The sequence below is a fragment of the Scyliorhinus torazame genome, chromosome 2 (assembly GCF_047496885.1).
Source record: "Scyliorhinus torazame isolate Kashiwa2021f chromosome 2, sScyTor2.1, whole genome shotgun sequence".
Lineage (NCBI taxonomy): Eukaryota > Metazoa > Chordata > Chondrichthyes > Carcharhiniformes > Scyliorhinidae > Scyliorhinus > Scyliorhinus torazame.
Genome location: NC_092708.1, coordinates 90,143,298 through 90,158,788, shown reverse-complemented (window position 1 = coordinate 90,158,788; position 15,491 = coordinate 90,143,298). Strand labels below are relative to the sequence as shown.

General features: G+C 43.7%; 1 protein-coding gene across 8 annotated transcripts in view; it reads left to right on the top strand.

The window, feature by feature from the left end:
• scn1laa (sodium channel, voltage-gated, type I-like, alpha) overlaps positions 1–15,491 on the top strand; it is a 480,246-nt gene that overhangs the window by 192,288 nt on the left and 272,467 nt on the right. For all 8 annotated transcript variants that reach the window (XM_072473978.1, XM_072473996.1, XM_072473987.1 and 5 more), the window contains exon 7: positions 8,237–8,488. In XM_072473978.1, the coding sequence (XP_072330079.1) occupies positions 8,237–8,488 (252 nt within the window). The remainder of the gene's footprint in view (positions 1–8,236; positions 8,489–15,491) is intronic.

Here is a 15,491-nt window from a genome sequence, read left to right as displayed (position 1 = left end):
ATGGAGTTCACCTGACCCACAACTTTTAATAGATTGTGGTATGGGGAGCACACGGCCCACTCTAGGGGTGTGGTACAGCAGAAATGGAAAAGTATTTTTAAAAACAAAACCATGTTTATTCTGTGAACTCAAGTTAACCTTTTAAAAACAAATAGTGAATATCTTAGCAACTATTAATTCAAAGATAACCCCCAAAGAATACAACACTAAGTAATCCTTTAAGCTTTCTTTTAACATCCAAAAGACTTAACAATCTTTAAACAGAAGCACATCTGGGTTTACATTCAATACTGAAAACATTTAAATTTCTGAATTCACCAAATGATCAAGAGATAGTCCTTCATGGCAGAAAGCTGCTTTGGCTGACTTCAGCTGCAACACACTGAAAAACAAAACCAAAAAGACAGACACCCAAGCTTTTCTCAAAGTGAAACTAAAAAGCAGAACCAGAGCTCAGCTCCACCCACACTCTGACATAACTGCACTAACATGAGCAGCGAACCATTTCTTAAAGCGACATTCTCATGACATCAGGTTTCCCTTCTCTATTCTGCAAATTACTCGATGCATTCTGAAAATGTTGTTTGTTGAAATTATGCACTTTTTCTATAAATCGGATCCCATGATGGTCAATACAAATTCAAAATCAAGACCAAAAAGATGATTACTGAATAATATGCAGATGTAGAGACGATGAAACAAGTATAGCATATCAACATGATGAACGCATGAAAGCTTCATCAATTTAAGGCATCCCTTTGTACTCCAAACCATTAAAATAATTATAGCACCTCCTAGCTATGTATGAGTGAGTAATTGAAGATAGTCATCTTGTGTTTCCATTTAAAGGTGATGACACGAGAATGAGACACATCTAATTTAGATTGGTCATTTTTAATGTTCCATTTAAGCTTTTCCACATGTTTCACCTATAATAATGTTATACACTTGGGGACAGATATTCAAAGCAATTTCTGAGTCCCAAACCTGCGCAATCACTGTGTCGTTTATGCATCGCTATATTGAAATGTAAAGGCCTTAATTGAGCCAGAGATGAGCTCAGCACCCAATTAGTGGCACCGAGCATTAGCAGGAGGTGGAAGCAGCCTGCAGAGTGCCAGTAGAAAAGGCAGATGGCAATCATGGTGGCGCCTGCCGCTACATTGCTGAAGAGAACAGGCTGCACCTCGGAGGGCCAGAAGTCTCACCACACCTTAAAGTGTGCATACAGCTTTATAAGACCAAAAGACATAGAAGCAGAATTAGGCCACTTGGCTCATCGAGTCTGCTCTGCCATTCAATCATGGTGATATTTTTCTCATCCCCATTCTCCTGCCTTCTCCCCATAACCCCATATCCCCTTATTAATCAAGAACCTATCTATCTATGCCTTAAAGACACTCCGTGATTTGGCCTCCACAGCCTTCTGCGGCAAAGAGTTCTACCGATTCACCACCCTCTGGCTGAAGAAATTCCTCCTCATCTCTGTTTTAAAAGATTGTCCCTTTAGTCTGAGATTCTGTCTTCTGCTTCTCGTTTTTCCTACAAGTGGAAACATCCTCTCCATGTCCACTCTATTCAGGCCTCGCAGTATCTTGTAAGTTTCAATAAGATAGAATCATAGAAGTTTACAGCATGGAAACAGGCCCTTCGGCCCAACCAGTCCATGCCGCCCAGTTTTTACCATTAAGCTCGTCCCAGTTGCCCGCACTTGGCCCATAACCCTCTATACCCATCTTACCCATGTAACTATCTAAATGCTTTTTAAAAAACACAATTGTACCCGCCTCTACTACTACCTCTGGCTGCACATTCCAGACACTCACTACCCTCTGAGTGAAGAAATTGCCCCTCTGGGCCCTTCTGAATCTCTCCCCTCTCACCTTAAACCTATGCCCTCTAGTTTTAGACTTCCCTACCTTTGGGAAAAGATGTTGACTATCTACCTTATCTATGCCCCTCATTATTTTATAGACCTCTATAAGATCACCCCTAAGCCTCCTACGCTCCAGGGAAAAAAGTCCCAGTCTATCCAGCCTCTCCTTATAACTCAAACCATCAAGTCCCGGTAACATCCTAGTAAATCTTTTCTGCACTTTTTCTAGTTTAATAATATCCTTTCTACAATAGGGTGACCAGAACTGCACACAGTATTCCAAGTGTGGCCGTACCAATGTTTTGTACAACTTCAACAAGACGTCCCAACTCCTGTATTCAATGTTCTGACCAATGAAACCAAGCATGCCGAATGCCTTCTTCACCACCCTGTCCACCTGCGACTCCACCTTCAAGGAGCTATGAACCTGTACTCCTAGATCTCTTTGTTCTATAACTCTCCCCAACGCCATACCATTAACTGAGTAGGTCCTGGCCTGATTTGATCTGCCAAAATGCATCACCTCACATTTATCTAAATTAAACTCCATCTGCATTCGTCGGCCCACTGGCCTAATTCATCAAGATCCCGTTGCAATCCTAGATAACCTTCTTCACTATCCACTGTGCCACCAATCTTGGTGTCATCTGCAAACTTACTAACCATGCCTCCTAAATTCTCATCCAAATCATTAATATAAATCACAAATAACAGTGGACCCAGCTCCGATCCCTGAGGCACACCACTGGTCACAGTCCTCCAGTTTGAAAAACAACCCTCTACAACCACCAAAAGTCTTCTGTCGTCCAGCCAATTTTGAATCCAATTGGCAACCTCACCCTGGATCCCGTGAGCTTTAACCTTCTGCAACAACCTACCATGCGGTACCTTGTCAAAGGCTTTGCTAAAGTCCATGTAGACAACGTCTACTGCACTGCCCTCATCTACCTTCTTGGTCACCCCCTCAAAAAACTCAATCAAATTTGTGAGACATGATTTTCCACGCACAAAGCCATGCTGACTGCCCCGAATCAGTCCTTGCCTCTCTAAATGCTTGTAGATCCTGTCTCTCAGAATACCTTCTAGCAACTTACCTACTACAGACGTTAGGCTCACCGGTCTGTAGTTCCCAGGCTTTTCCCTGCTGCCCTTCTTAAACAAGGGCGCAACATTCGCTACTCTCCAATCTTCAGGCACCTCACCTGTGGCTGCCGATGATTCAAATATCTCTGTTAGGGGACCCGCAATTTCCTCCCTAGCCTCCCACAACATCCTGGGATACATTTCATCAAGTCCCGGGGATTTATCTACTTTGATGCGCTTTAAGACTTCCAGCACCTCCTCCTCTGTAATATGCACACTTCTCAAGACATCACTATTTATTTCCCTTAGTTTCCTAACATCCATGCCTTTCTCCACCGTGAATACCGATGAGAAATATTCATTCAGGATCTCACCCAACTCTTGTGGCTCTGCACATAGATGTCCTTGTTGATCCTTAAGAGGCCCTACTCTGTCCCTAGTTACTCTTTTTCCCTTTATGTATCTGTAGAAGTTCTTTGGATTCTCCTTTGCATTATTTGCCAAAACAATTTCATGTCCCCTTTATGCCCTCCTGATTTCCCTCTTAACTCTATTTCGACAATCTCTATACTCTTCAAGGGATCCACTTGATCCCAGTTGTTTATGTACGTCATATGCCTCCTTCTTCTTTTTGACCAGAGTCTCAATATCTCGAGTCATCCAGGGTTCCCTACTTCTACCAGCCTTGCCCTTCACTCTAAAGGGAATGTGCTTACCCTAAACCCTGGTTAACACATTTTTAAAAGCCTCTCATTTACCAGCCGTCCCTTTGCCTACCAACAGTCTCCCCCAATCTACCTCTGAAAGTTCCTGTCTGATACCATCAAAATTGGCCTTGCCCCAATTAAGAATTTTAACTCTTGGGCCAGACCTATCATTCTCCATAGCTATCTTAAAACTAATGGAGTTATGGTCACTTGTCCCAAAGTGATCCCTCACTAACACTTCTGTCACTTGCCCTTCCTTATTTCCCAAGACGAGGTCAAGTTTTGCCCCCTCTCTAGTCGGTCCATCCACATACTGAATGAGAAATTCCTCCTGAATACACTCAACAAATTTCCCTCCATCCAAGCCCCTAATGCTATGGCTGTCCCAGTCAATGTTGGGAAAGTTAAAGTCCCCTACTATTACCACCCTATTTTTCTTGCAGCCATCTGTAATCTCCTTACATATTTGCTCCTCAATTTCCCGCTGACTATTTGGGGGCCTGTAGTACAGTCCTATCAAGGTGATCTCTCCCTTCTTATTTTTCAGTTCCACCCGTATAGACTCAGTGGGCGAACCCTCGGATGTATCCCCTCTATGTACTGCCGTGATGTTCTCCCCAATCAAAAACGCCACTCCCCCTCCTCTCTTACCTCCTGTTCTATCCTTTCTATAGCATCTGTACCCCGGAACATTGAGCTGCCAGTCCTGCCCCTCCCTTAGCCATGTTTCAGTCATAGCTATAATATCCCAGTCCCATGTGCCCATCCATGCCCTGAGTTCATCCGCTTTGCCCGTCAGGCCCCTTGCATTGACATAAATGCAGTTTAATGTAGACTTTCCTTGCTCTCTGCCCTGCTTTCTCTGGTCATGCTTTACACACTCTCCCTTCCTGCCTTTTGTTTCCGTCCCCACTGACTTCCTACAGCGGTTCCCATCCCCCTGCCACATTAGTTTAAACCCTCCCCAACTGCACTAGCAAACACACCCCTGAGAACATTGGTTCCGGTCCCACTCAGATGCAGACCGTCCGATTTGTACAGGTCCCACCTCCCCCAGAACCGGTTCCAATGTTCCAGGAATTTGAAACCCTCCCTCTTGCACCATCTCTCAAGCCACGTATTCATCCTAGCTATCCTGTCATTCCTACTCTGACTATCACGTGGCACTGGTAGCAATCCTGAGATTACTACCTTTGAGGTCCTACTTTTTAGTTTAACTCCTAACTCCCTAAATTCAGCTTGTAGGACCTCATCCCATTTTTTACCTATATCGTTGGTGCCTATATGCACCACGACAGCTGGCTGTTCACCCTCTCCCTCCAGAATGCCCTGCAGCCGCTCCGAGACATCCTTGACCCTTACACCAGGGAGGCCAACATACCAACCTGGATTCTCGTTTGCGTCCGCAGAAACACCTGTCTATTCCCCTTACAATTGAATCCCCTATCACTATAGCTCTGCCACTCTTTTTCCCGCCCTTCTGTGCAGCAGAGCAAGCCACGGTGCCATGAACCTGGCTGCTGCCACCTTCCCCAGGTGAGCCATCTCCCCCAACAGTTTCCAAAACGGTAAATCTGTTTTGGAGGGAGATGACCGCAGGGGATCCCTGCACTGCCTTCCTACTCTTCCTCTGTCTGTTGGTCACCCATTCCCTATCTGCCTCAGTAATTTTAATCTGCGGTGTGACCAACTCACTGAATGTGCTATCCACAACTTCCTCAGCATCGCGGATGCTCCAAAGTGAATCCATCCGCAGCTCCAGAGCCGTCAAGCGGTCTAACAGGAGCTGCAGTTGGACACACTTCTTGCAGATGAAGGAGTCAGGGACACCAGAAGGGTCCCTGACTTGCCACATCTCACAAGAGGAGCATGACACGGGTCTGAGCTCTCCTGCCATGACTTAAACCTGAAGTTAAATTTGAACTATACTATACAGCTAAGAGAAAGTCAAAGAGAGAAAAGAAAAATCACTTACCAGTCACAAGCCAATCACTTACCTGCTGGCTGTGATGTAATTGCTCCCGAGACTCCCTCACAGGTCTGCTTCTCTGCACCTCCTTAAGATGAGCACCAAATTCCCTTAACTAGTTAATTAATTTACTTAATTAATTGTTTGTTTTTTTTTGGAAACTCAACACCAAACTCCAAAAAACAGCCCTCACTCACCTCTTACCCGAACTCAGCCTTACCCAAACTCATCTACACTCTGTTTGCTTCCAGCACTCCATTTCTAAAGGCACTTCAGCCACACCTTTTGTATCCTTGCTGATTTACAGTCAGTCAATAGGCCTGCTCCCGGAACTGAACTCCTGAAACTAACGGCTGACCTGCAAGGTAAGGAACTTTTTAAACAGCACTTACCTCTCCCAGCAGCACTTGCTCCCTGTGGCCGCTCCCGGAACTGAACTCCCGAAACTAACAGCTGACCTGCAATGTAAGGAACTTTTTAAACAGCACTTACCTCTCCCAGCAGCACTTGCTCCCTGTGGCCGCTCCCGGAACTGAACTCCCGAAACTAACGGCTGACCTGCAAGGTAAGGAACTTTTTAAACAGCACTTACCTCTCCCAGCAGCAGTTGCTCCCTGTGGCCGCTCCCAGAACTGACCTCCCGAAACTAACGGCTGACCTGCAAGGTAAGGAACTTTTTAAACAGCACTTACCTCTCCCAGCAGCACTTGCTCCCTGTGCCCTCTCCCGGAACTGAACTCCCGAAACTAACGGCTGACCTGCAAGGTAAGGAACTTTTTAAACAGCACTTACCTCTCCCAGCAGCACTTGCTCCCTGTGGCCGCTCCCGGAACTGAACTCCCGAAACTAACGGCTGACCTGCAAGGTAAGGAACTTTTTAAACAGCACTTACCTCTCCCAGCAGCACTTGCTCCCTGTGGCCGCTCCCGGAACTGAACTCCCGAAACTAACGGCTGACCCCCTCATGCTTCTAAACTCCAACGAGTATAAACCCAGAGTCCTCAACCGTTCCTTATATGATGGTAACCTTAACAGAATCGTGAACAAGGACTCCCAAATCCCTTTGTGCTTCTGATTTCCTAAGCGTTTCCCCATTTAGAAAATAGTCTATGCCTAAATTCCTCATTCCAAAGTGCATAAGCTCACACTTTTCCACATTGTATTTCATCTGCCACTTCATTGCCGACTCTCCTAGCCTGTCCATATCCTTCTGCAGCCCCCTTGCTTCCTCAATACTATCTGTCCCTCTCCAGACCTTTGTATCATCTGTAAACTTAGCAACAGTACCTTCAGTTCCTTCTTCCAGATCATTAATGTATATTGTGAAAAGTTGTGGTCCCAGCACAGACCCCTGAAGCACACCACTAGTCACCGGCTGCCATCCTGAAAAAGACCCCTTTATCCCCCACTCTCTGCCTTCTGCCAGTCAGCCAATCCTCTATCCATGCCAGGTTCTTACCCTTAACACCATGGGCTCTTAACTTATTTAACAGTCTCCTATGCGGCACCTTGTCAAAGGCCTTCTGGAAATCTAAATAAATCACGTCCACTGGTTCTCCTTTGTCTAACCTCCTTGTTACCTCCTCAAAGACCTCTAACAGGTTTGTCAGACATGACCTCCCTTTGACAAAGCCGCGCTGACTCAGTCCTATTTTACCATGCACTTCCAAGTACTCCACAATCTTATCTTTATTAACGGACTCTAAAATCTTACCAATGAGGTGATGCACACGATCTTGCACAACATTCCCATGTTCTGAAAATGTTCACCTCACATTAAAAACCATTGAATGCTCCTCACATTCAATCCGACAGATGAGACTTTTTGGAATTACAGTTGATCCAGAGATGCCCTCCAGAAATACACCGTTTGAATTGTACCCAAATCCAACCCCATCTGCAATTTAAAATCCGAACTTTTTTGTCTCTGATCATTGTGTATATTTGAGTTCTTTACTGCTTTTTATTCTGAATCCATTCCTTGATGGACTTTTAGTGCTGTAGTGTTTGGAGTCTCAGACTATTGTTCCCGTTTGGCGTCTGTTGCTGTAATACTTAAAATCTTTTGCTACGAGAACATATGTCAAAATAAATCAAAAACGTATGGCAAGTTTAACACTTAAAACTCAAGTTGAGTGATGAAAAGTTACATCACAAATTTTAGGTTTGGTGAAAAGTCATTACAAAGGGCTTTTCATTTGGCCCCAATGTTCACTAAAAATACAATTTCAGAGTCTGGTGACATGAATGAATTCACAATGCAGAATACAAAAATAAAATAAGATTGCTCCAGAGAAACAGCCATCTCACAAAGAAATTGTACAGTTATGTTCTTTCCCATTCACAAATTGAAGCAATGTACATAAAGTTTCATTCAATTGCACAAACACAGGAGCTATCCATTTGTTATTCTAATATATCAGGTCATTCATTTGCTATCAGCTGAGTTTCAGCAAGCTCTCATCTCATCAACTAAGTTAATTCTGGCAATTTATCTTGCATGAGGTTGACTTGTACAATATGGGAAGAACTGATGATTCCTTAGTCATTAAATGCGTATCCTTATTGTCAAAAACACATAAGTCTTTATGTTTCTTTCAGGTCTCAAAACCATCGTGGGTGCGCTGATCCAGTCAGTGAAGAAGCTGTCCGATGTAATGATTCTGACTGTTTTTTGTTTGAGCGTGTTTGCACTAATAGGGCTACAACTGTTCATGGGAAACCTAAAACATAAATGCGTACAATGGCCACCACCTGACAGCTATTTTAGTGCAAGTAACAGCTCTTTAAACCTGAATGATACACTGGCGAATGAGACAGAATTCAACTATGATAACTACACCGAAGATAAACGTAAGCACCTAGTGTTCACATTACCCCATTTTTTGGGACATAATTGAGTCATGCACCAGTCCTATATTTGTTCCTAAGTTTGAAGTCAATGATGAATGAAGATTTGGGAAAAAATATTTTCCCAATGTACTGTATGAGAACAATAAAAATGACTGGAGAATAAGAGAGAAAAAAATCTGCATTACTTTATTCATCTTGACTATATTCTAAAAGCTGAACAAATAATGCTTCTGAAGGGACTCTCCATACAATGCCATGGTGCCAGTGCCTTGAGAAGACTACAGGTTGGACTTTATGTTTCTCCTCCGGTCATATTTTTGACAGGAAGGGGCATGTAAAATAGTGCAGGTGCCAACCCACCTTCCCACCCTCCCCTGAGGTCACCTCATAATATGGCAGATGGGCATGAGCCAAAATCAGCAGCACATCAGTAATATTTAAATGAACCAGTTGAGCTTGTTAGCAAGTCAGTTAATCCTGATAAATGCACTGTCCACACCATACTATGGGAGTGTCCAGCCCTTTTGTTTTTAAACATTGTTTGAAAAAAAACCTTTTTAAAGGGGGATACAATCTTTGGGAGGTAGCCTTGTGCATCAAGGGGCAGCCCGCCTAAGAAAGGGTACCCCCTCTCTTCCTACCTACCATCTCACCAAACCCCAGCACCCCCTCTCCCCTGCCACCCCCTCCCTAAACTGGCCGCATCCTGCCTACCTAAAATCTATTGGGCCATCTTCTTGTGACTGTTTGGAGTCCCGGCAGTGCCCACTATTACACTCTTGGAGCTGTCAGGATTTCTAGAGTTGGCAGCCAATCAAGTTGACCAGTACCTCCTGAGGGTGGATTATCCTCCCCAGCGAGGGACAGAAATCCCATTATCAGACAATTTGTCTTGCCTACAATGCATTAGGGCTGGTGTGGTAGGCAGCCCTCCATCACTCCAGTCACACATCGATCTTAGATTGCATTTCTGGAGTGCAGGTCCGAGTACATTCCCAATATCCCATTAGTGAGCTGCTGGGCTTAGCCCTCCATGACAGTTGCCACTCTCTTTATTGCAGGAAGCCACTCATTCTGCAGAATGGGTCATCACAGCACTTGTCGCCTGAATGGCCTTCTCTAATGTCTTTGACAGTGCACACAAAGCTCTCTGGATTCTTTTGCCATATCTTCACATACCTTGGCTGTACATCCAGCATCTGCCGCCTGATGGACAACCCCAGAGGCTCATTACCAGACTGGAGATCTTCTTGTGAAAAAGCTTCAGCCTCCATCTAGTGGAGGTGCCACAGTCCTGAGCCAGAGGTGCCTTTAAATGGGTGACTGTGATTGACTTTCAGCCCACGGCCTGCCTCCTCTGTCCCTGGTGTCCCCTGTCTCCTTGCCGATTGGGTGCGCTCTCTCTCTCTTCCCCCCCCCCCATATTGCTCGAGGTAGCTTCCCATCATGTGGATGCTAATTTTCCACAAGATGCATTATCATGCATCCCAGAAAGGCAGGGATGGGAGTTGGCAATCCACGTGCTTGTGGGTCAGAATCCCACCCATCGCTAAGCAATGTAAAATTCAGCCCTATTGAGTAATTACCATAGCATCAGTGAACCAAAGGACCATAATCCATGTAAGGCGTTCCATATCTTAATGGAAGGAGAAGTGGAGAGGAACAATTATTTTAAAATGGTCCCTCATTTTTGGTGTAGTCAGATTTCAGAAAAACTATTGAAGTACTTTTGAGAAATGATCTAGTACACTCATTTCAAGTTCTACAGCAGTAATACTTGGTCATAGCTTGTATCAGTCAAGTACATTTTACTGCTCAGTGACATAAAATTTAGAGAAATATATGGCTAACAGAGAAACATATGTCTTAACATCTGGAGAGAGAAACAGAGCATTGACAAAACTTCATCAACATGGAATATTAACTCTGTTACTATCTACTATCTACAGATACTGCCTGACCTGGTGCATATTCAGTTTTTATTTCTTATTTACAGATTCTGCAATATTTTGCTTTCGAAAAATATCTCTCTCTTTGCTTTTTTCTGCTGCTGTGTGAACTCAAAGATCTGTGTAGTTATGTTTATTTAATCTCCAATTTTATGCATGTATTTTTCTGCCCTCCTTTCCTGGAGGCATTGACATCTTTTGGGGATTTGGTTCCATAGAAGCCATCCACTTCCAATCCTCTGTGTAAATGGCAATTATTAACGCTCACCCTGAGTGCTGGCAGGTTGTGAGAACATTATAGCCAAGCCTTGCATGGTGGTTGCAGGCGTAACAAACCATGATTCCGTTTTGTAGTTGAAGCTCGTCTTCCCTTAACAGCCATGGTGCGGAGATGCCGGTGTTGGACTGGGGTGGGCACAGTAAGAAGTCCTGACAACACCAGGTTAAAGTCCAACAGCTTCACAACGCCAGGGACCCGGGTTCGATTCCCAGCTTGGGTCACTGTCTGTGTGGAGTCTGCATGCTCTCCCCGTTTCTGCATGGGTTTCCTCCGTGTGCTCCAGTTTCCTCCCACAAGTCCCAAAGACATGCTTGTTAGGTGAATTGGACATTCTGAATTCCCCCTCAGTGTACCCGAACAGGCGCCATGCGGCGGCTAGGGGATTTTGACAGTAACTTCATTGCAGAGTTAATATAAGCCTACTTGTGATACAAATAAAGATTATTATTATAATTCTGTCTGCATCCGCAGGACCTCAGAATTTTTATGGTTCAGAAGGAGATCATTTGGCCCAACCTGTCTGCACCGGCTTTCATAAATAGCAACTCATTTAGTTCCATTCTCCTGCCTTCTCCCTAAACCTTCTACTTTCTTTCTTTTCAAATAACAGTACAGTTCCACAAAAGAAGTATAATTCCCTTTCAAATGCTTCAACTAAACCTGCCTCCACCACACCCTTACGCAGAGCACTCCATACCCTGGCCACTCAATCTCAATGGTAAAAACCATTTTTTCTTGTATTACATTTGCTTCTTTTACTGATTGTTTTACATCAGTGCACCCTCGTGTACTCTAACTAGACCCTTCATGATTTTGAATACCGTTATCAAATTTCCCCCTACCCTTCTTTTCTCGAAGGAAAACAGTCCTAACTTTGTGAATCTATACTCATACCTGAAGTTCCTCAACCCTGCATTCATTCTCAGGAATCATTTTTGCACCCTCTCTAATGCCTTGGTGATATGCATAGTAATGTATATAGTTGGATATATAACCTCCGACCAGCAGGTAGGAACAGAGATCCACCATGTGACTCCAGAGATCGGGTAGTTGGTAGTAAGTCATATTAGAGGACAGTTGCATTAGACATAGCTCCAGAAGAATTCACTTATCATTACCGTTTGTATCATAGTTTCATTAGTTATCTTTCCACGTGCTCATTTTGTCAATAAACCATCTTACTAGCAAAGAATTAGGTATTCTGTGTGTATCTTTACCACGGCTACAACACAGAACATAACACGGAACCAGGTGTGTTGAACAATTAACGATAACTACGGAGAAGACGGGACGAAACAGATCAGAGAAAGAAAAAAAGAAAATTCTTCCACCTGCCTGGTGAACTACGGACAACTGGAACTCAACACATGGAACAATTGTGAAGTTAGAGATGGAAGATCTGAAGGCACCACACCAGTTTCAAGGCACTGGTAATGTAGACGAGAATTGGCATGTTTTTAAACTGCAATTCAAGCTCTAGGTTACAGCCCTTTGACTGCAGGCACAGCCTGACGTGAAGTGTATTGCGTTGCTGCTCACAGTAGCAGTTCCTCAAGCAATCAAAATTCATAATAGCTTTGTGTTCGACAGCGAAGCAGAAAGCAAGAGCTCCTACAAAGTAATACAATACCTTGATCACCATTGCTCCCTCCTCCCCCCGCAAAAATGAAACATTTGAGCGTTATATCTTTCGTACGCATACTCAGAAGGCTGACGAATTGTTCGATAGTTTTCTACCCAACTTGCGGGCGAAGGCGCAATCGTGCAATTTTAGTACTTCAAAGTCGTTGGTGATTTGCGAGTGTTCGGGATATCAATTGACAAGGTATGCGAGAGGCTATTAAGGGAAGATGAGCTCCGAAAGCTAGTGATTCGAAACAAACCTGTTGGACTTTAATCTGGTGTTGTCAGACTTCTTTCTGTGCCCACTCCTGTCCAATGCTGTCATCTCCACATCATGGCTGTTATGGGAAGATGAGCTTCAACTACAAAATGGAATCATGATTTGTCATGCCTGCGAGCTAGCTTCACAGCAGATTAGCGCGCTCAATCTGAAACATTTTTGGCACCAATGTGGAAGAAGACTACAGCATCATAACCATTGTGATGCAGTTGAAAAGAAACGTGGTCCCAGTGAAGGCGGACATTTTAAGTGATCGATCGGGTCCGCCATTTTATTCCAGTGATGCGGCAATCTGCCATGATTTGCCATGACAATATCCAGCATTTTGGAAGGTGTTTTCCAAGTGTGGCAGAGCAAATCACTTTGCAAGGCAATATTTTTCACGTCCAACAGTGGACTAAACAGAATCAATCAACGTGGTTGATGAGATGTGCATTGAAGATCGGGTTCATTGATCTGATTTCAACTGAGGACACGATGAGTTTGAATATGCAAAGTGAAGAAGTCTTACTTACCAGTTACAGTAATAGTTATGGTGATGCTGATACCATGGAAGACAGGTGGACAATTCCATTGATGCTGAATGGTATATTGATCAAATGCAAGCTCGACACGGGAGCAAAGGCCAACCTTATCAGTTTGTCAGATTTGAACGAGCTGCGAGTTAAACCAAAAGTCAATCAAACATGATGACTGAAAGGTGACAAAGGGAGTGAGATTGTGGCATTGGGAGCATGTGAGCTCGAGGCATGGGTACACAACAGAAGTCACATCATATCATTTACCACTGTGGTCATGGACCGCCAGGCTATCATAGAAGCGGAAGCGTGTGAGACACTTGAGCAGCTGTACATTCTAGACAGCACTGCGACAGAGGATGAATGCAAATGACAACGAGATGAAGAAAAGGAGGAGCCAAAAGGAATTCCAGAATTTTGGTTGACAGTTTCAAAAATGTGGATTTGCGCAGTGACATGGTACAGGAGCATGATGAGCCTATCTTAAAGCATTTACAAGATTTAAAGGTGAAATTTTCAGATCCTGGACAGCCAATGAGCTTTACTCTGAAGTTTTAAGTTTGAGCCAAATGAGTATTTCACAGATGAAGCAGTGACAAAAATATACAAGATGGAGTCGAAGCCTGATGAGTCAGATCTTTTCTTCTTTGATGGACCAGAAATTATAGGATGCACAGGATACCAGATCTGCTGAAAGAAAGACCATTAAAACAAAGTGGAAGCATAAGGGTCAGCGCACTGGTAGAACAGTCATGAAACCTGTACCAAATGATTATTTCTTCAATTTTATTAGCCCTTCTGCAGTTTCAGAGGATTGGGAACTGGATGAAGGTTCTGCAGCAAGACTCGCTGCTGACTTTGAAATTGGTCACTTCTTGTGGAACACACAATTCTACGAGCAGTGTTAAACTTCACAGGAGAAGCTATTGTAGACGATGATGATTACGATGAAGATGAAGATGATTACGATGAGGAAAGTGAAGAAGCGGATGATGAGCAAGAAGAGGAAGACCATGAATGTTTATTTAGTTAATTTGACATTAGTTAAGAGGTGATGACAAGAAGCATCCAATCTATGCAGGAGAAAGATGACTGAAAGCTCTAAGATGGAGTGCGCAGAGGTTGAAAGTGAGATTGCAACAGCAGATAAATTAGCTGGGAGCATATCAACTGCAAGCAGCCAACTGGCAACTGAAGAAATAATCCCCATTTTGGAGAAATTGCCTCCAGAGAAGTAGGATGAATTATCCTATGCCCACGGAACGTTTCCTGCAGTGGATTCCCAAGTACCTGAGGCTAGTCCGTCAAAAAGCCTGCAGCAAGAACAGGTGGATACATCTTCGTACAGTTCTCCAACAACAGACAAAGCACGTATTGTTTTATCAGATGAGATTGAGCCACTAATTGAGACTAAAACACCAAATGAAGAAGTATTACATAATGTTGAGGACATTGATCGAGCTAAGATAGTTTTCAGATCCTTCCTGAAGTCGCAAACTTACCTGCAACTTCGAAAGCTTCCAAAAGTATGCCGACACTAGATGCCTCACCAGTTGATGGGTACAACGTTCGAGCCATGGATCAATCAGAACTCCTCAATCCAGCAAAGGCTCCAGAAACAGCCATTATAGCAGAAGAGCCAAAATCAGCTATTAAAGCAGATGATCCACAAACAGCTATTACAGCAAAAGTCCCAGAAGCAGCTATTACAGCAAGGGATCCAGAAACAACTCATCCCTTGGCCGAGATCAGTGGTAAGAATGATGCTCTAGGTGCACAGGCTGATGTGATCCTGGACCGCACCAATTTCAAGGTTGATGCCACTAAAACTAAGAAGAAAAGGAGAAGGAAGCTGATTATAAAAAAAGAAGGAAGGGTAAGAGAAGAGTCAAGGATACTGTCTATCAGCTGGTTAGCAGCCGCGACAGTCAAGACATGAGCATCGGCAATAAGGCCAATGTACAAAAACACACACGGAGCAGGAAGCATCATTTCAAAACGCTGAAAGAGTCGGTGACTCAAAGACCAGCCAGAAAGCCGTTCTTTCAAAAAATGAAACAAGATCACGTATTTGGTCAATGCTCAGGAGGCCAACACGAAGATGTCATTAACCTGAAAGACTGAATGTATAATGAACACATTTGAAATTATTATGCATATCATGTTTTGCAGAGCACAGTTATATTTGTATATGTGACATGTATGAAATTCAGTAAGAAGTCTTACAACACCAGGTTAAAGTCCAACAGGTTTGTTTCGATGTCACTAGCTTTCGGAGCGCTGCTCCTTCCTCAGGTGAATGAAGAGGTATGTTCCAGAAACACATATATAGACAAATTCAAAGATGCCAAAC